Source organism: Sinohyriopsis cumingii, chromosome 5 (assembly GCF_028554795.1).
Source record: "Sinohyriopsis cumingii isolate HCF-2022 chromosome 5, ASM2855479v2, whole genome shotgun sequence".
NCBI classification, from domain to species: domain Eukaryota; kingdom Metazoa; phylum Mollusca; class Bivalvia; order Unionida; family Unionidae; genus Sinohyriopsis; species Sinohyriopsis cumingii.
In genome coordinates this window covers 115,086,997-115,109,934 of record NC_142965.1, presented here as the reverse complement: position 1 = coordinate 115,109,934, position 22,938 = coordinate 115,086,997, and the positions used below count along the sequence as shown (strand labels likewise).

General features: G+C 34.5%; 2 protein-coding genes across 2 annotated transcripts in view; one reads left to right on the top strand and one right to left on the bottom strand.

The window, feature by feature from the left end:
- Window positions 1-8,829, bottom strand: part of LOC149800023 (glycosaminoglycan xylosylkinase-like) — a 49,956-nt gene extending 41,127 nt beyond the window's left edge. Inside the window, exon 1 of the mRNA XM_089957173.1 lies at window positions 8,704-8,829. Coding sequence (XP_089813299.1) covers window positions 8,704-8,798 — 95 coding nt within the window. The 5' untranslated portion in view covers window positions 8,799-8,829. The remainder of the gene's footprint in view (window positions 1-8,703) is intronic.
- A 1,297-nt stretch (window positions 8,830-10,126) lies between these two features.
- Window positions 10,127-17,423, top strand: LOC149800022 (uncharacterized). The gene is made up of 2 exons (XM_089959543.1): window positions 10,127-10,581; window positions 16,560-17,423. Exons 1-2 carry the CDS (start codon window positions 10,218-10,220, stop codon window positions 16,961-16,963), a joined length of 768 nt encoding a protein of 255 aa, XP_089815669.1. The 5' UTR covers window positions 10,127-10,217; the 3' UTR covers window positions 16,964-17,423.
- The last annotated feature ends 5,515 nt before the right edge of the window (window positions 17,424-22,938 follow it).

The following is a 22,938-nucleotide window of genomic DNA, read 5'->3' as shown; positions in this document are numbered from 1 at the left end:
TATTTTCCTTATTTCCTTTTGTACCCTTTTAATATCAGAAATTACATCATTTTTCTGAGCTATTTTATCTGATAAAACCATTTTAGCAGAAGTACCCTTCAATGTTTTTTGTTCTTCTATTTCATCGTTTAATTCTCTTAATATATCATTTAAATTGGCTAGTTCCCCCTCTAATTTTTTTCTTTTTTCTGATATATTTGGGGGGATGGACGAAACAGGAGTGGTAAAATCATCATCAGGAGCGCTAGCCCCCATTTGTTCAGGTGATGAAATTTCAGGCACTGGATCAGGCAGTGTTATTGCGGGGTCTATTTTTAGAGCTGGTGGTTTCTTCTCCTGTAGTTTCGACTGTTTTTTCATTTCCTTTTCCTGTATTTTTTTCTTCCTTTCTTCCTCCCTTTCCTGCCTTTTCATTTCCATTTTCTGTATTTTTGCCTGCCTTTCCCTTTCCTTTGCCCTCATTTGTTGGTCTCGAATTTCCTTATTAACCCCAATTACGCCAGTTTTTATGAAATTATAGGTATCATCAATTTTAGATATTCGAGAAATACCTCGGTTTATTTTGTAAACATAATCCCTCCAATCATTCAGGGTCATACCTGAAGCAGCTTCTGGTTTTAGAAAATCTTGCCGGTTAGGATAATTTAAGACAATCCAAGCAGAAAACTCCCTAAGCTCATCCACGTTAGTAAGCGGAATATTTTTTATCTCAGTAATACCATCTTCGGTAAATTTATTAATAAATGTTTCCTTAGCAACTGTCACTACTCCGGCGGCACCTGGATCAACTACAGCACCTTCATCTGCCTGTTGCTGTTTAAGTTCTTCTATTGCTTGAAGTAACCCTCGTTTTGTTTTGGTAGGGTCAGCAGGATCAGGTTTTCCTACAATTGCAGTTTTAACTTCACCAGTAGCTGCTGTAATAGGCTTAAATAATTCCTCCGCAGATGTTGCAAACTCAACTTGCGCTTCTTGTCTTGCTTTTAATTTTTCTCTGACGGAATCACGGACAGGAATAAATTTTTTAATCGCGGCTAGTCGTTGTCGTGCCAATCTAGTTGTGAGTGCTTCTCCAATATTTGCCATTATTTATTTGTCCACGATTTAATTTCCCCGCATGGATTTGTGACAATAAATTTACACGACCCGCGGACACGATACCGTATCGGACTTGATACACTGTATGGTTAACGTGAGAAACTCGAAGAGAGCAGCCCCGGGCGGGCGACAACAAGTTGAGGGGGGGGGTCGCGTTTTTTTGTCTCGTTGCTGTTGTAGGATTAGCTTTTTTTAAGGCTTATTTTATCATTTGGTGGTCTCTAGACCCTTGTAGGATTCGCCCCCCCTGCTGCTTTACTCGCGGCATCGGTTGGAGTTTAGAACGAATTATAATTATTAGCTTGTTGATCATATTGACGTCAAGTTATATATATATATATATATATATATATATATATATATATATATATATATATATATATATATATATATATATATATATATATATATATATATATATTAGTAATCGTTTATTTATACATAAAATATTGGTTATAGGGAGACATTTCTCCTGATATGTATGTAAATTATTACTATAATTTAAATATTTACATACGTGCCTTCCTTTTATAATTCGATTTTGAACATTTTCTACTGGCCAACTTCTGTTCGAACTGACTCGCTTGCTCTGTTTACAAGTGCCTGTTTGTCTTTGCATTTGTAGTGGATCAACAGTTCACACAATCAGAAGCTGAATTAAGCGCAAGACTGCCATTCTTTGAGGCAAGTGGGTTTCGGGTTGATTTGATCAGCTGATGATCAAACGAACAATGCTGACCAATCATCTTACATATAAAGCCAAGCTGAAAGACAACTTATAAGGATCTACTGAAACAAGACGCAACGCATCCAATACTTTAAAAGAGGCCTACACTTTTCGATCTAGGATTCATTTTGGGTAACTCAAACAATTTCGAATGCAAGGTCCTTACATTTACCCTTGTATGCATTTGATTTTTAAAGGAGGTGACTAATTATTCAACGTTCATAGTGTAAGTGTTCGAACAGCTAACACTAATGCACCATTTAAATCGGCAAAACGGTAGCAAATATGACTGGAGACAGTGTGACGGATAAAAAATGAGATTATCATATACAAACAAACAAACAAAATAGATAACGGACATAATTATGATATCAGCTAATTTTATCCCGTTCTCCTGTTTAGCAATAATTAAGTTCACAGCTAATTTAAGATTAAAAAATCCGTCAGTCATTTGAAATGCATTTTATGATCGATCAAAACTATCTTCACCTTAGTTTCATACTCTCTTACCTGAAATATTATAGGCCCCAGCACAGAAACATATTGTATTGTAAAATACAGTTTTACATCTGGGTAGAGTGAGTTGATGCCCGATTCGGCTGAGGTTATACCTGGTTAGGTTATTATTCTTATTACAGTCAGGAAATTTACTACTTATAATGTGTTATGTGCGATAATAGCCTCGAGTAATAGTCGAAAATATTCTTAGTATGTTCTGAGGAGTTTAAGTTTTGCAACCTCATGATATTGGACTGCAAAAGCAATGACTATTAGATTAAGTTTGTTAGAGTGACGGAAACTATATATATATATATATATATATATATATATATATATATATATATATATATATATATATATATATATATATATATATATATATATATAGTGTTTTGTACTGCGATTGGTTCAGTTCTGATAAATATGGTTGAGCATGGTGTAAAAACACGCCTTTACCATTTGCACCTTTCAGAGAGTTTATGATTTGATAGGCCCAGTCTTCGAGTTTGAATAAAAATAAAATAAGAAGTAAAAAATCAATTCACTCATCCTATCACTGTTTCTTTGCAACTGTAAGGTACACAGGAATAAATATGAAACTTTGAAATAGTGTTTTGAAACTACTTTAAATTCATTCCTATGCCTCGGGTATTAATGCATCACTTTATATAATGTCATGACGTCTTTTCGTAACGATATGAGGAATTTTTCCTTGTATCCTGTATAAAAAATATGATAAGGGCATATTAACTCATTTAACATTGCAGATTGTATGATAATACCTGTTGATTTTGCGTATAAACGAATTTGATATTGTTAGCATCAAATGAGCACAACGTTACAATTGGAGCATTATAGCATATTAAACAAATTATGTTTTTACACTGGAAAACGTTTATCTTTCCGTAAGTGGTCGATTATTACCAACAGATGCTATTGAAAATATTGCGATACCAATGTGAAGACTGTAAACAGATGAGATGACATACTATCAGTTCTTGGCAAAGTATTCACTTACATTATTCAAAGAAAAATAAAGGAATCTAAACCCCCTGTTTATTGACAGATGACGAAATTGCAGTCGTTTTGCTTTATCTTGCTTTGTACAAAATTTGCACATCATTCAACTAATAAGACCAATCCTAAATCATATCTACCTACTCTAAAGGTACGTCCAGTACTTTTGTGATTTGGACACTCTCCTTTGAGAAAAAGTAAAAGACCATAGTTAGACATGCTACATGCTTGAACACGTGTCTGAGTAAGATAACTAATTTGACGAAGCAAACCTCTACAAAAGAGAAATACGTTTTACTTGCAACAATATACCATATCTCGTTTTGACTCTAATGCTGTACTATTCAAGAGCAATATTCCCAATTTATGACTTTAAACATTGCAGTGGAATCGGTAAATTGCGCCATTTTGGTCTTTTCCTGGCTAACATGCTCCATAACGAACCTGTAAATATGATATTACAAAATGTACTGGCATGAAACGAACCACTTAAATTTTACACCAAACCGAGTACCGTTTGGAACCCCAAAACAGCAATCAAATTATTATGTGATCAAACCAGATCTTTTCCCTAAAGCGAACACACGTTCATCCCTACGTATTCACCATTTCAAAAGGAAACGTGTAGCTTCCGACAACAGCAGATTCAGCAAACAAAGGTCTATCGTGTAGCAAGGAGGTGAGGGCCATGTTGAGAACGAAACGATTGACGAGTAATAACAAATTTCAGCATAGTAATCTATGCAAAGAGACAAGGACCTCCATCTTTGTTACCTGCGCGTATGTCATGAGGTAGTTACCGTCATGAATTGTATTTTAACTGGAGGTATGATAATCAACAAAGAGACCGTGGCGCAATATTTCACACCTTTGATTCAGAGAGAATCATCTCATTAAAGTATTTACAAACACACTGATATACATGGAAGTAAACTTTCATGAACCAAACAAAAACAGCTGCACTATCTCTGATTATATTATAGAAATATAATGCCTTTCGTCCTAGAGCAAACATGCAGAGAGATAAACAATGTTGGTCTTAAGTTTCCAGGCTCACAGGGGTAATGTTCTTTAGTTGCATCTCTGCTACAGCTAAAAGTTTTTATATTAGTTGCCAACCACCTGAATAGAAGAATTGCCATATTATAAGAACATATTGTTGTAGGTACTAGGTCATGACAAGAATGTTCAGTTAATTGTCCAACATGAACTACAAGTGACGGCATATATTTTCTTGATATTGCCGGCATTTTCAAGACTTTTTTGTAATAAGATAGCGTCAGAAATAGTCGAATCAATGAAGCTAACAACTACGAGCGTGATATCTATGGAGACAAGGTCGACAACGGCTTCAGACATGATGCTACGTTTGCCTAGTCTGGCTCGTCTTCCATTATTGATTCGGGTCCTGCATGTGCCTCCAGAGGAGCGGTCAGGACCAACGTGCTTCAGGAGACAGAAACGGCTAGATTGTTTTCTGTTCGTACCAAACATAACTTCTGTGCACCTAGATCTACTGAAGGCAACTTTGCAGGCCTCTGATTCACGACCCCATCGAGATTGCCGACAGGAGCGTTTTTAAGTTTCACATCTCTGAAGGTAGTGTCATTTACATTGAGTTATGGAAATCTAGAATAATGATGCTGCCAAATATTGCGTGCACAGACAGCTGTTTTATCAATTTAAACAGATGCTTTGTCGTTAGTATACTGCTAGAAGGATACTCACAGGTTGTATAGCATCGACCTATGTCACCTCTTGCTGAAAACAGGTGCGCTTGGTTAAAACATGGGAGTGCGTATCTCTACCTAATAAATCATGAATGTGTACTTTTTTATTTATGCGTCGATGTGCAGACACATTCGTTAAAAAATTATGGAATAGCCAACTGCAGTGAGTTTTATAACACAATTTTTACATATGTTTGCATGAAAATAATGTTAAATTGTGCTACATTATAAAAAAGTTAAAGTTGTAGTTCTTGAAAGATTGAATTGAACGTAACAAAAAAAGATGTGGTGGTACCTTAATGTATATAGCACAAATACATGTCTAGATGTTATACAAGAAATAATAGATACGCGTCACAATGCAAAATACACGAGTATTTTAGCCTCATATATATATATATATACATATATATATATATATATATATATATATATATATATATATATATATATATATATATATATATATATATACGGAAGCTATTAAAAAGAAAACAAACAATTTGTTATATTAATTTATGCGGCGATCCTGGTTTTGAAATTAAAAAATGCAAAATGAGTGACATGGTAAGAATTGCACGTGAAACGTCAACATTCACATAATATACTTTCAACTTGGGCGAGGTGCCGTTAACGATGACAAAGATAAGGTATACAAACAAACCGGGTTATGTATGAAATGAAAGATTTAAATAAAGGCTAATTGAAGGAGCAACATTTCATGAACAAAAATTATAAAAGCAAACACAAACTGCACTCAGACGTGAAGAAACATATATTTAAAACCGATCATAACAAGAAACAATAGTCTATTAAACAGAAAAGCTACCGTTCAGGAAATAATATGAGTAACTGTCAGATATATGTAAAATATTTATCGGATCTTTTTGTATCAACTGATACTAACATTTAGTGATCCTAATTTATCTAAAGCACTATTTCTATATCAGTAATAGAGTTTTAAAATTGCCCTTTTGGACTGACTATATATGAGTAAATATATTCACTATTTAAATATTTCCTTTGCTAAATATGATCAAATATGAAAAGCCAGTCAATGACCACTCCATATTTACATATTTACAAATTATAAAAACGTAAACAAATATCTACAATAGAAAAATAAACCAAACATTAATGTAATAGGTTATATAATGCATATTACAATTTCCTTGTTAATTTCTTTTTAATACTTTTAAAACAAATTGATAATGATATTTAAAGGATATATGTTGATTACTCTCTTCGCAGAAATTTAAACGAAAAATCATAAAACAAATACATATAACCAAGTTTATTATAAAAAAACGTTTGGGGAATATATATATATATATATATATATATATATATATATATATATATATATATATATATATATATATATATAAAATTTATTACGTCTGAAAAGTTAAATATATTTTTTTACTCTCTGAAACGGGAATATATATTGTTAATTTTTAAATATTCAAAAAGCACGTTTTACTACTATTCACTTGTCTACAAACACAATTTAGACACAAACAATACTTGTGAGATAAACTCCTCTCCCTCTGTTTTAATAGTAGTGCTGTTCGTTGTGAACATATTGTATCGGCATCGCAATGAATCAACTGTGTTTTGGGTAACATGTTTTCCAGTTAGTACTGCACTTTACATACAAAAAACTATATAATATCATACGTGAGGCTGCAGAGATGGGGCGGCGCGGGGGGGGGGGGGGAAGAAAGAACCACAATATTGAACTGCATTGAACTCTTTAGAGTTTAGATCATAAGATAATTGAGACGAACTTTGAAGCATGTCAATACGTACAGCCAGAAGTATTTGATAAAGTTTTAGGCAACATTAACTGATAAAGGTCTCGAAATAGGCAAAATTAGGTGATAAAGTTCTTGAAAAAAAAAACCTCTTGAAATAGATAAAAGCAGCTTATACAGTTTGAGAACTAGATTGTTTTACATAACGGTTATACTCTAGAATATGATTATGCGCAGTGTCAGGTGAATATCCAGATTGAGTTACATGGTTAATAAATACATTATTATTTAGAGCACCACAGTTATTTATAATTTTTTAATGAAATACAGAACGTTTTGGCAAACAATATGTGTAGTATTGATTTTGTTCATTTTTCGTAAATTATTCGTCGCTTAAATTCACTAAAGGATAGAGAATGCCTTACATTTTGAGGAATGGTGTTCCACAGAGAAAATGTCGACATGGTATATAACATTCCTGATAGTTCTTATCATACATTATATAAAATATGCCAATTGTAAATACATTTTATTTATTCGGTACTAATTTTCATATTTTGACGGGAAGGTACATATTTATCGATAGGAATAATGGCTTTCGTGTTTATACCGAATAAAGCAATATTTGCTCAGTCTTTAAATTCGTGGTTTTGTAGCCACGAAATCGACAAAAATTGGTACTCAGAGAAAACGGTCGAGATCACATTGATTTTATATGCATTATATAAAACATCTAATTCAAATCATTCTTCATTTGCCACGATAACTTTATCATTAATAAAACCAGAATGCTTGAAATTTTAAAAAGCCAGATAAATATTATTATGTAATCATTTAAAGAAGAGAGCTCGATTAACATAAAATGTGACTAACTAATGCCTACAATGTATTGCATGTCTTTATAAGAAGAAAATTAAATCAGTTTACACATGTTTTCTGCAACTCTGTGTTTATAGTTTATATATACTTCTTCTACTTGGCAATCATGTCTAAACATCACCTGAAAGAAACTACAATGCTTTATATAATGGAGTCTCTTTTTAATTTGATTCAGACAACACAATTCTCATTGACAAGTTTCAAATGATATATTGTAAAATAATAATAAAATAACATCATGTCTCAAGAAGTGTATTCGTCGCTTAAATTCACTAAAGGAATTTTCGGCGTTTGTGTTGGATTTTTTAAAGATGAAATATTAGTAATTCAATTACGTAGCCTGATATATAGCCTGATAGAATCCTTTTATAAATCTTTTATAAATCTGGCAAAAACACAGCAACTTTCCTATTTGCAAAGTAACCATTGCTTTCCCAGTCAATTCTTCTATGGTAGTATGTAAGCATTTACGTTACCGTTTTACTCAAGACAACAATCTACCAAATATTTACAGGTACTGCATGCACCGAAATAATTTTACATGCTTAAAAACGGTAGTAAATATCTTGTTTATGGTCAGTGACAGTGGACCATTCTCTTGTTTAGCTTATTGACTGTGCAACAAAGCTACGTGAACACTTGAAAACTAAACTCAATGTAGAGGATTAACTATGATTACCACGAGGTAAAATCGAGGGACTTTTAAAAATAATTGTGATTTGTAAAGCAAATTTTGACCCTATGATTTATGGATTATATTTAAATTTGTTTTACATTTTATCGTGATCTATTATTTGATGTATATTTTAAAGACCTTTGCTCGTTTGCAACGTATGTTTTCAACTGCGTGTTTACCTTTAATTTGGACCATTTTAACATCGTCAGCTAATTATGTTAGAACTGTTTATCCTGAGATTTAATTTTAATTGGCAATATACAGTAATTATTTTGCTGGTGGTATGAAGCATCAACATACTCGAATGTGCGCACTTACATATTGATTCTTTCATTGATAGGAATGTCTCCAGCTCGTCTCTTGAGTGTATTCTGTTTCTTAAATTTAGTTGGAATCCAGGTGCCCGCTGACATCAGAACAATTCTGTGTTGAGTATATCAATTCCTACACAATGGAAAAGGTTTTGTTTAAAAGCATATATGTATGTAATTTTCCAATCTGCAAAGAGTGATTGTAACACAGCTTTTAATGCTTTATTAAATGTTAAAGGATTACACTGCTTTATGTGTAGTGCAAATCAATGATTTGGTCTCTGATATCCTAAATATTAACCTTACTTCCACCTCTCGTAGCTAAATTGCAAGAACTGAAAACCCTAGTCTATTCATCCGCACAAAGTTTAACAACGGATATAACGAAATGGCATCGTTTATAAATGAACACGTCAAAGCACTGGTTTTCAACAAATAATCGCAAACGATATCGCTTGTCAATTGGTATGATCAATGTATAGATTTATCGACATATATCGTTGGTACATTGATTTATTAATATGCATGATCAATGCATGGAAATATCAACCATCATGATAAAAGTGTGGACCAGCAAGAATTCTACTTGACAGGCAGAAATGAATAACAAAATTGTTAAAATTGCTAACTCAAGTTCTTGTGCGCATTAATGAAATTAGTTTAATCATGGATGTAGCTAACGTTTTATATCATATGTATTACTTGATCCGTATGAGATGAAAATGTTGCTGACATATAACGAGCAGTCAGTTCCTGGGTTAAGACATTTCTCTATGTTAATTCTGATGTTAAACAGTGCAAAAAACAGTATGATACCCCGAAGTATACAATCATTCTCAGGGTAGCTTTTAGAAAGGGTGAGACCGCCCTTAATTCGACAACTTAATCTTTCAAATAGTTGAGTATAAAAAATAGATAAGCGGTTTTTAGTATTTTACTGGATAGATCATTCATCATGCATACTTCTACGTCGAGTCATAAGATTTCTCCAGTACATTAAAGACAGTTGCCATTTGCTCTGTATTGAGGAAAGATTTTATAATAAATTCTTTAGCGTGAATAGATAGGCAAATGTGCTTCTCTGGCCTCTGGATCTAAAATGAGGAACCAACTGTAATTTTTTCGATATGTTTCAACTTTGCTTTTGTTAGTAATTAGTATTTAATCTGTACTACAAAACAAGGATTGCGCTGATATACTGTTAAACTTGTTACATATAGACAAGTAGACATGCATTCATAGACAATCTTTCATTCATATGTTATCAGCCAAATGTAGATGACATATATTAAACATGCTGTATTACTGAACACATTGCTCTCATTGTGCTGAGATTATAGAGTTTTGGATGATGTACGTAATGTAGCTATGACACGGATTTGAAAGGTCACGTAATCATCACAACTGGCTGAATTATCATTGATAAGAATACCCCCTCATGTTCTTGATGTCAGAGCATATTCACGATTAGACCCTTATGTTAGTCACCTTTGTCCACAACAGCGCGTTGTCATCAACAAAATGAATGCAGTAATGTTCACCCGACTGTTAATCGCACTTTTTACATTTGTAGTTGCGATAAGTTCCCGAGATCTGAGTTATGAATCTTACAATGATGTTATCTTCACACTGCTTGAAAGGATGGAGAAAATGGAGATAAAGATGAAAGAAATGGAGAACAAAGAACGTTCAATGCAGCAAGTAATTGGTGTCCTGAAGAAAGAAACCAAACAACTTAGAGTCCTTCTTACTTCATCTCGATCAGATAAAACCAACTGCGACGATTCTCGAATTCCAAAGCATGGCAATGATGCAGAATCTGATTCAGAAGTTGTTAGTAATGGTAACAGAACATCGGAAGTCCGTACCAAACGAGCCATAACTGGTGAGTAAGCATACAAAGCAGCAGTGGTAAATTTTAATTGGTTATAGCCAGACACCAAATTGTTACGTGCAATATTCAAAAATCAAAAATGTAATTGTATTAAATTATACTTCGATTTAACGGCCATGAAAAGACTGATAATCCAACTAACGAGCTCACTAACTAACAAACTATGTACCTTGTTTCCTTTCACTACACTGTCTTCACCCGATTCCAGATTGCTGTTTGGACATGATTTATTGGCATTCATGTCACTGGTCATTGATTGTGCTGATTTTGTACCCCGTCACTGCGTTAAGAATAACTGTTTAGTTGTTATTTATTTATCATCGAATGATGATATGTTATACTGTCGCTTTAATGAAATATGCATTGTGTCTATTGCTGCCTCTCGCAATGTTCCCCTTTTTTTAAATTTTGGTTCTCAGCATTCATTCCTACAGACAAAAGTGTGTTGCTTCCAAGGGTTTATTTCTTATAGTGAATTATAAGCAGTCTACACAGCGGGTCTCTAACAGCGCATGCGTTTATAAGTTGGACAAAGATGTACACATGGTGTAGATCGTATAGTCCATTTCAATACAACATTTCCCTTGTTTTAACAAAATAAAATAAAGTTGTTTTATTTTGAAGGTAACATATAAAAACAAGGCGACGAAATCTAAAAAATTCTGTAGAAATTAAGTTTCAATGACATAGATTTGACATGAAACAGTATATCACATAATGACCTTGCATACGTAAGTAATGTCTAAACTATATTTAATGTTTCAATAATGTTGTTCATACGCATCTTGGATAGCCATTAACTTTTGTTCTATAACAATCATCCTGCCTGTCATATACTTGTCAGTTGTTAACAGTCTCCACCGTTCCACATAAACGATATTCCTGGGCATGTAAATATTTACACTCACGTTTCAGTTCAGTTCTCTAATACCATCAATGTTACTGAGTCCATTCATCATTTACATAGAGCTTGTTAGGTTTCTCCTCTCTTCCAGACCGTGTTATATATGGAGTCTCTGACCTCAAAGTCATATCTCCTAATTATGGGATAGTGTTATTGAAATTGGGTTCTCTAGGGAAAACTAATTGAAATGGAGTATTTTTATGTTGCTGCTCGAGGTCAGCCAATACGCAAGCAGCAAGTGGGATCACATCTGACAGATTCTCCATTCGATTTCAGCGGTAAACACCACCATCCCTAGTTTGCACAGAATATGACCTGCAGTTTTGAACTCTTATAACTTTGGTGGATTTCCAAATTGAACTCGCACAGATTATTTACGGAAAGGGGTTTAAGTAATTTTACTGTTTTGTCAAAATGCTATTTTTGTTTCGATTTCGACGGCTGCATTTTCTTTTGAACAATAGTTGGGTCAAAGGTCTGTATTTGACAAGTTTATTTGTAATGCGTATTATAGATTTTGTTCTTATACCTATTAACATTTGAGCTGGTGTATAGCCGCAGTCCAAGTGCGTATTTCTATATTATAACAAGGCTAAATAAGGGTCCTGCTTACTGTTCCTGGCTTTGTTGAGGAATTTCCTGGCAATCGAGACTTCCTTTTCTGCCAAACCATTAGAAATTGGGTGTAATGGAATTGACGTCGTGAGTTGGACACGCCATTCTTTCGCAAAGTTTGTGAATTCATAGGATGAAAATTGCGGTACATTGTCGCTGAAACAAACATCACAAATATTGTTTCATGACATGTGTACCTTCAGATTCCTGATAACTGTGATACTTTGTGTGTCAGGCAGTAAGTCTATCTAAAACAAATCGACTATAATAATATACAGTCATGGGATAATTTTTCCCATCCAATGCAAACAGGTCCGTACCAATTTTTTTACACGGCCTTTCTGGGATGTCATGTGGGATTAAAGGTTCCTTATCATTGGAGTCGCGGTGAGTGAGACCTACCGAGTATTTTAACACATGTTCTGTGATTTCTTTGGACATGCCTTGCCAAAAGTTGCCTAATGTCTTGTTTACTTCAGATGACCAGTGTGTACTGCTCGTATCATCTCCTGCCGGAGACCTTTGGGTGCAACTAACTTTTAACCTCTGAAAATTAAGTCATTTTCTACAGAGAGCCCATCCCTGTGATTACAGAACTCAAGCACATATGGAGTGCAATCAGCGCGTGAACTAGGCTATCTCTGAGTTATAATCTTTATCAAAGTTTGCATTTGCGGTCAATTTTGATAACGCTCTTCAGACATTCTAACTGTCGAACAGTGACAAACAATTGTTGTTTGATCATACAATTGTTGTTTGATCATATGTACGTGACGATTGAGTCTTTCGATAAATCCTGGGTATGTATCCTGAAGTGATTGTCTTGATAAATAATCACTAATGGGTAAATCTTTCCTTCGTACATGATGCACCTCAATATCGTACTGTTGAATCTGCAGTATGCGTTGAAGGCCAGGAAGGGCTGCTGAAAGGGGCTTCCTCATAATCGACTCAATCGGCTTGTGATCTAAGCGCACCCTATCTAGTCTAGCAAAAACTAATTGACGAAAACGTTTACAGCCAAATAGTTAGCCAGAATTTCTTTTATATCAGAGCATACCTTATTTCGGTTTGTGTTAGGCCTTTGGATGTAAATGTTATAGGGTAATCGTCTTGCATAAGGCACGCCCCGATTCCATACTTGAAAGAGTCTACTTCGAGTGTTAATGGCTTGGTCGAGTCAGAGTAAACCAACACATGGTGTCGCGTGATTATATCCTTGACCTCTTGAAATGCCGTCTTCTGAGGTTCGTTCCACGTCCTTCTTCAAGAGGACACGTAAAGGGCTTGCTACATTTGCGCGAATTTAGAAAGATACTTAACCATTCCTAAAAGGTTTTCTAATTTGGACCTGTTTTCGGAAGCATCAAGTTTAAGAATATCCTCAACCTTGTTTTGATTAGGTTTTAACTGTACGTTGCACCTGTGCCTTGAAAAGGTCATAGAATGTTTGGAATTTCTTCGCGTCTTCATTTGAAATACCAGTCCATGAACTACCAACAAAAGGTATGACACCTTTTCAGCTTCTGTTTTTTTTTAAGCTGACCATTAAAAATCAGCATGATATGTAATTTAAGCTTTTCCCATTGTTCCGACACGTTAGTAGCCTTCCAGTTCATGACAGGTGGCGGAATACCGCTTAAATCCATGGGTGAATTTTTCAAATCTTAACTAATGCACACACTTCTATTTTATGCTCAACTCCATGTTAATACACGAATCGAACTTAATGCACCAACCCCACTTCTGACACCACGTTCAGTTTCTTGTCATGAACTATCTCAAGTGAGATGTATGTATGTATGTATGTATGTATGCATGCATGCATGCATGTATGTATGTATGTATGCTGAAGCGGTGCTGGTGGGTAGATTTGATTGGCGGATTGTACATTCTTACAATGTGTCCGCTTTATTCAGTTCTCGTTGCCTAGGAGATGTTCGCCCTCGGTGTTATTGCCCGGATCGAGTAAATATTAATATAAAGTTTCAAGCTTATAGGTGGAATAAATAGAGATCTGAGCAGATATATATAATAGACGGACACGAGCCCCAGTAGATGAAAAAAAACAACAATTGAATCAATTCCATAAACAACTGTGATAATACATTACCTTAGGAAGATACACTTCTTTTCTTAAATAAATCGTTCACCGAATTTCAAGCACAAATATATTTATATAAATAGCCAATCAGTTTTAAATAATAGACTTGGTTCATATAATTGAGTGAACAGTCGAAGTCATTGCTTGTACAACTTCATAACCTGCTTATTCCAGTCCACCCCAACTTCACTGTGGTTGTTCGTCTAGGTCCTTTCGCTCATTCCCTTCTCCAACCTCCTACTGTCTCTCCTCTTTTCGGCCCCCAAACTTTGTGTGGGTATGTGGATACATAAGTACGTAGATACTTGGATTAGTAGATACGAGGATACGTCAGCAGATACGTCAGTGGAGCTGTTTCCCCTTTCAACATATACGGAGAAGCAACCTAAATCTTCTGTCAGATATTATACTGGGAATAGATCATTACTCCCCTCTCGTTATGTCAAATATCGTTCTATCAGAATTCAAACAGATACCAAAAGCTATCTGGTCAAGCAAAAGATGGCACATCATAAACAAGCCTAGTTTCAAAAGATTAATGTACTTCCGAATGGCTATTCATCACTGATTCCTATTAACTTTACACGAGACATAACAGTTCCGTTCTCGTCTCAATTACACAAATGAATGGATGAAAGTCATTACATGCATTGACTACGTTATTTTTAGCGAATACACACATCCAAGTCTTTATCGTACGTGAAATCATCTAAGATCGGTGAATTCACACCGATTCTCGTAACTCATATCAATTAAAGTAATACATGAAATTCTTAGATTCCTATAACAATCAAGACGACAAATTTAAACAATTCGTCAAATTTATATAAAGATCATTGTACGAATTCAGATAGATGAACTCAAACACAGTTACACTCATATCAAGAGAGTTCATCTACGGATTTAAACAAATAAATTCATGCAAATATAAGCATATAAATTCAAGCAAATCATTATATTGGTATCAACGAATTACATGAGATTGAGGCAAATTCCTTGTGCTTTCAAGCTTTGATCTCTTCTACCGCCGAATTGTGTCCGTCGACATTCACGACATCATGTCCCTTTGACAATGTTTTACGAGAGAATTTCATCTAAATTCAATCTCGAAGTCCCTTATATTTTACTGTTGAAGGAAAAATGCAGACTGATTAGATTTTTCGATGAGAGCAATTTAAACCCAAGAAATTTCGTGTGGGAACCACGCCCTTTATTTAGCGTAACCAATCAGGATCAAATATGTCTACAACCTTTTATAAATTTTCCCCAAAATTGCGGTCAGCCTGACTTCTAGATTTCCAAACAACTGTTTCTAGAAAAGCTCAGTTCTGACAGTTCTGATATAAAATCGAAGCTAACCTTCCCTTTCCTAGTCTGTCTAAAGGTTAAATAAACGAAGGCTTAATTAAGAATCACTTCCTCTCACGACACTGACATTAGAAATCATTGAAGTATAGCGATTTAACAAGCACCTGTCCCCATAAATCTAATTAATTGTTCTCTGGCTCAAAGTAATGCATATATATATATATATATATATATATATATATATATATATATATATATATATATATATATATATATATATATGGACAGACATAAGCGAGTTGCTTCCAAGAATTTATTTCTTAGAGTGACTCATATAAGCTATCCACAAAGCGGGTCCCTAACAGCGCATGCCCATATAAGTTGGAGAAAGATGTACACATGACCTATTGTTTAGTCCATTTCAATAATACAACAACTACTGCACCTAGAGAAAACAACATAATATATTGTAGATAAATCCACAAGAGAAACTAAATAGCAAATGTGTAAAATTAAATATACGTTCTCGATGTACCTAAGAAACAATTATAATTAAAATTAAATCTAAATTTCAAGTCTGTATGCTTATATATTTAATGCACATGTTTGTCATATCATGTGGAGGTAATTTTGCTATTCCATGACTTTTCATCATTTCTGTCCACGTTTATGGTTATCTAAAAAAACAAATTTAGTCAGAATTCTCTGATTACATAAACTGCGACCAATATTTACATATTTAATGTTTGCAAAGTTAACACTAATGAAAAATTTAAATTAAGAAAAAGCGAGCCCCCTGCCTCTCTCTCTCTCTTGATCTATATAAGTACACACACACACACACACACACACACACACACACACACACACATATATATATATATATATATATATATATATATATATATATATATATATATATATATATATATATATATATATATAATCACTCCTGTTGTTGTTAAAAAGAAAGAGAAGGTGGTGACACCCACAAATTTTATAACTTAAGCAAAACTATTTTTACATCTTTCTTTACAGATTCAGTGGCATTTTCGACATTTCTTACGAGGTACGCGCTTGGGCTTGGAGAGTCCCAGAGAATAATATTCGATGGAGTACTGACGAACGAAGGCAATGTCTACAACAAACATAACGGAATATTCACTTGTCCACGTGAAGGTCTGTACCTGATCTCATTTTTTGTCTCGACACTGCACAACAAAGGTGTGTGGGTGGAACTTATGGTCGACGGTATCAATGTTAGTGATGCCGTAGCCTTTAGTTCATTAACTCACGACGTCCAAGGCGGTAATGTTGCTATTCTGCGGCTGAAGATGGGACAGGTGGTATGGTTGTCAACACACTACAAGGGCAATTCCGAATTGATCAGCGATGCATTATTTAGGCACGTGACGTTTTCAGGTGTGCGTTTGGGTAACTGACAATCTATAACATTTATCCATAACTTGCCATATTACTTTCATTTGTTTCTTTTTATAGTTGACCTGTTACAAATTCAATATGTAATAAAAGAAATACATATATAGATGGTATACCATCCCCGGGATTTGCTGATATGAATCACAGATTTGGAAGTTTATCAGCCTCTTCCGTTTATATTCTTGGTAGTTTCTCCACATTATTCAAGTCTTTTTAAAGCTCATCTCATCATTAACGACCTTGAGGCCATTTGTTTGTACACATAAATGAAACATTTAGATCAGTCACAATTATTTCTTTGTAAGTTGGAATTTTTTATTTTTTCTTTATCTCTAGCTTAGCTTTATCTGTGGATACACTTTATATGTAACTAGAAAGTCAATACAAATTATTTCGCTAGACTTCAGTTTGATTTTCTTTCATTCTTAAAGGAAACCAAAGAAATAAAACAGGTCAGACACATACTTGTATTTTTTTCTATTTTTTTCTTAAGAAAAAGAAGAGGAGGTGCCACAAATGCAATAACGATATTATACTTTTAAAAATCAGAAATTAACAAAATATGTTGGAAAATGTCCCAGAGACATTTCATTGTATACGATAGCTAATTCATTGATCAGCATTTCAAGTCGATCACACAAAAAGACCAGGGGGAAAATTGTTGAGTACCCATTCAAATATAATGAAATTTTCAGGTCCAGATTTTAAGGAAACCAGCATAGGCAATACGGATTGATGAAACCCGGCTGAAACAAGAAAGACAGTCTCCAGTCTTACTGACAATATCACAGAATATGCCCTTTGCAAAGAAGAAAGAAAAAAAGTTTCAGCTGTGATTTTATTCTTGCTCTCCGTAAATTATAGTGCAATATCTTTATTGCTTGGTAAAAGGAATAGCGATGGTTTCTATATCTGTAAAAGTTCATGGACACTACAAAAAAAAAAAAAATAGTATCTGGTAAATTGAAACTATATTGACACTAATTGTCCAATGTTTCCATTTAGGTTTGCTCAAATTGTTTGATTTTACTACAAATTCCTGTTAGAATTCAGTTTAATTGTTTTACGCATCATTATACAAATGGTCTACATTAATTCATAACACTAAAAGACTACCGTAGTCGTTTCTGTTGTTCTGTGAGCTATCGGAAAAACATATTAAACTAGTCTATTGTCTTTTCCCGGTGACCAGACGAAACTATTTGAATGTTGTACAGTAACACGAAAATGCTACAAATTACATGCTGACAATGCAGAGGAGATTTTGACAAGGATAAAACTAAACAAAAACACCAACAACAGCTTCTTAAAGTACTGAAATCACATCAAAACTTGTAGATTCAGCCACATCGCAAACTATATGAAACCTAATAGTTCTGTATTGGTTTCTGAGCCGAGTCAACGAATCTGAAACTTGAAAATTTAAAACAATCATGAAGCTCATGGAAGGTATGGCTTTAATATTTTAAAACGTGAGGAAAGTAGTCGGTAACTTCAAAGGAAACATATTAAAGGTGGACTTAGACTATCCAGAAGAGCTCGCCGTGTTTTTTTATACTAGTTCCGAGTCCGTAATTATCCCAAAGAAGTGACTATCCACTTACCAACATGGCCTCGCAAATAAAATCATAGGGCGCCCCACCAGGACTTACGGTACTAATTCAGTTCCCATAGTAATCATATGCAAACACCATGATATTAAAAATTCAATAACTTAAAATGTTTGAGTATTCATAATCAAATCTATATTTATCAGTATAGATGAAACCTGGATGTCAGCTTCTGTATTGAGGAAATGATATCAGCCGATATATCAGTCACTACCGAAACTAATCTTGTCACGCTCATCACCAGGCTTCAAGTGGCGCTAGAGTTTAACCAGAAGAACATAGACATGCTGATTAATGCCATACATAGGTTCGACAAGGAGCATTTTAAGATACCAAGACCTTGGAAAATCTTATGATTTAAAACTTTGTAGGTCTGGTCAATCTACGACGTACGAGTAATATATTTGAGGATAACCCGGTGCCAGTATATGTTACCATAACCAAGCTCCACGCTCGTTCTAGTAAATATATTTGATGGATGACTTTCGCCATAACCACATATAAGCACGTTACGGGCTAAACCCCATCTGATCTACACTGATACCATAAAATATTAAAGGCCAACATCCATGAAACGAGTGACTTCCCAGAATGTCAACCCTAATATATTGAACACGGTAGTAGGGAATTTTAAGGACGAATATTACGGAATCTCAGTTTTTAGCAATTTGTATGAAATATGACAGTTAAAGTCAGTTTCCTCACAACAATGAGCTACTGCGCAATCATAAATTAATATCGTTAGTAATGAAGCACCCAATTTGGAGAAAAGAACTTTTGTTGCTGGAGAAGAAATTGCCTTTTTTTGTTGCAGTAGAAAACCTTTCAGTGAGGAGATTGACTTTACTGTAACACAATGCTATGAAATCCCTACTTCTGTTGCAACTGACTTTCACTATTCCAGTAGCACACATATATAAGAAACCAATTTTTACTGTTTAGTTTTGCAGTAACCCAAATTGTAGTGAAAAAGTGACTTTAACTGTAGCATTAGCACACAATGCAGAGAAGTGACTTTAACTGACGCAGTAGCACACAGTGCAGAGAAGAAAGTGACTTTAATTGCAGCAGTATCACACAGTGCAGAGAAGAAAGTGACGTTAACTGTAGCAGTAGCACACAATGCAGAGAAGTGACTTTAACTGTAGAAGTATCACACAGTGCAGAGAAGAAAGTAACTTTAATTGTAGCAGTATCACACAATGCAGAGAAGAAAGTGACTTTAATTGTAGCAGTAGCATACATGGCGTTTTGGATTTGTAAAATAAATCCAGAACCTAGTCTTAGATGTGTATATTGTTTTTCTCTCTGTTATCTCCATCCATGGTATATCTATAGCTTTGTTAGTCCATGTGCGTAAGAACTCGTGCTCTTTTCTGATTCCATGTGTGATAGCATATTTGAATGGATGCGCGTATAATATTTATATTCTACCCATTTTTCTCTATTTGCAATTCACTATGGGGAGACAAGAGATGGTGAGGATGGTAGTGTTTATTGAATAAGGATGACAAGAGCTGGTGAGGGTGGTAGTGTTTATTGAATAAGGATGGTAATGAAGCTGTAATGAAATACAGACATAAGGGATCTCTGCAATTTCGAAGGACAGAAGCTACTATTTTCGTAACAAGTACAAATAGTCCATGTACGATGCATAACTTCGAAGTACTAGTTTTGACGTTTTGAAACTCGATCTCAAGATTGTATTCTCTCTCCTTTCTCTCTCTCTCTCTCTCTCTCTCTCTCTCTCTCTCTCTCTCTCTCTCTCCAGTACAATAAAACTTACCTCCAACGCTTATTAAAATGAAGAAGAAGCCATTTAGTGAGAGAACTAAATCTAGATCGGCAAACTTTAAAAAGCATTACAAACCCTAAACAGCTTCCTACGGGTATTAATGTCAATGTCAAATAATATGTAACATTATGTACATAAAATGTGACAGTGTGCATATTAAAATTTATATTTATTTCTCCTTCTGAATGTCTATTAAAATAGCTATATTTGTGCACGTGTATAAGCACTCATACTCTTTTCTCTTCTTTCGTTCCACATTTGATAGTTCATACGTATCTTTCCGTATATAGTTTGTATAATTCCATCCCTCTGTTTCTCCTAACACTTTCTTGTTAGTGATATATGGATTTTACGGGATGTATGGATGGTAGTTTTGTTTAAAAGGTGATGGTAAGGCAGTTACAGTGAATAGGGATGTTAGTTATTTTTTAAGGGATTTAAATTTTATTTTATACCACTTCTTGTACATCCCACCATGTGTAGTCGGTAGCTGAGTGGCTGTGGGTCATTTCAAATGGCATATTGAACATTAAATATGGGGTACTGGTTGCTGTAAATGTCCTCGTGTTAAACAATTTGATTTTTAATCATAGTACCACGTTGTAGTAATATTTTAAAAGACTCATTTCCTATTTACTATTCTTTGCGAAAACCTGATTTTTATATATTATATTTTTTGCACACAGTGTAAAAACTGGGGGTAATACGTGAGTGTGCGTTATACTTGGACGAATGTTCTATTAATTAACTATGTGTTGATCACTCCAAACGGCATGTTGGATAATATATCTAGTTAAACACTACATTATAGATTGACCCTATACTGTCCCATTTTAGTACTTGTTCCGTGCTTATTTTCTCATTTTAATTTTAACATTACATTTTTCCTTGTCGCCACACAATCTCATCCAAAATCGTTTCTAGCGACAAGGGTAAATGTAAAGCTAATTTAAACATTACTTTTTCCCTTTGCCACCATAGAGTTCTTCATATGTTAATTCCCATTTGTATTAATGTCATCCCATTAGATAATTTCTCCAGCTTTAGCACTGAACATATTAAATACCCTGTTCCCAAAACGTTTTCAACACGGAGGCTTCATGTTAAATTCCTTATATGCCTCTACTCAGTGTAATTACCCATACAGTTGTAGTTAAAAATGTCCATAGGTTTAACGTTAAATAATGTTAATTCCTGGTATACGTCATATCAACCCAAACGTGTTAAACGTCTGAGGCAATATCAATGCGTATGTATAACTGATTACAATTCCGATTAAGCCCACTACCGAACCACCCATGTTAAATTTCTTTTAGGTCCCATATTTAGTCAGAACGTGAAATTCCCCGTATGCAGTCAATGTATTTTCATAGGTCTGGCTTTAGCTAATATCAATTATTTCTTTATCTCCGTAACATCCCACTATACTACCGGTCGATGGTATTTATCGACTCACATGTTTCCACCTTGCCCATAATATATAAATATATATTTATTGAGAGTCGAAATTTATAAAATAATTTTGATTGGCTATCGCTGCGCATGTAAATTTATAGTGTTTTCGTGAATATTTTAATACGATGCTATTTTAGAATGCATATCTCATAGTTTTACCGAGTCACTTTCTATCTCGCCCGTTTCAGTCTGTATATCCTCATCCAATTATTCCCGAGATATACGAGGTGTTCCGATTGCCAGAATTAAACGTAAAGCGATATGGATAGATCAAGAATTGGACATGACTGTTACATTACGATTGGCGTCGGAAATAGTCAGAATATGTAAGAGAATAATGGTCATTTTAAAACAACTGCATGGTCAAAACTCAACAGGGGTAAAGCGTTATATTTGAAAACGTGTAGTTATTGGTTCGCCAATTAACATGAAAATGGCGGTAGTAATCATCCAATATGTGATCCACCCAATCTGTGCAACAGGCAGCTGTGTATTGACCGAGTGAATGAACTCATCCCCGAGTGTGTCCGCAACAAAATATAGTTATATGCCTTTTGTGGCAAGTCACAATCACCTTTGCACAGTGCTAAAAAGTTGTTTGTTTTCTTTTTTAGTTTCTATTTGATTAAATCAATATAATACACACACCTGATTTAAACATGAGAGATGGTTTTAATGATGAAAGTAAAGCACAAGGCCTAAAAACACTTGGTTAGCTACGCCATTCACATGCACGCGTAGCCATCCATGCACGTACCGACGAAGGGAAATTAATGTAGTACAGAAACTAAGCTAAAAGAGGTAATTTAAGCATTTTAATATATTTACAGTTGATCTAAGTGATTATTCCACTCAAGTAACAGCACCACAGATCATAAACTCTCTCTCTCTCTCTCTCTCTCTCTCTCTCTGTTATCGGTTTGACTTTTATCTTTTATAACTCTCTCTTTCTTTTACCACCATTTGTAAGTCCAGATATATCGTGGAATGACATAAACTAAACTCCCAAACGTTTGTCATTTCATATATTTTCGCCTGAATCTTGCTACGATGGGAGACAGAGAGAGGCCTTTGGATTTCATGTTTAATTAATACTAATCGATTTTTAGAACATTAG

Bases quoted from the DNA above. Each gene is read 5' to 3' on its own strand.
- LOC149800022 (XM_089959543.1), top strand. From the start codon at position 10,218: ATGAATGCAGTAATGTTCACCCGACTGTTAATCGCACTTTTTACATTT. The intron at 10,582-16,559 runs GTGAGTAAGCAT...CTTTCTTTACAG, and splicing joins TACCAAACGAGCCATAACTG to ATTCAGTGGCATTTTCGACA.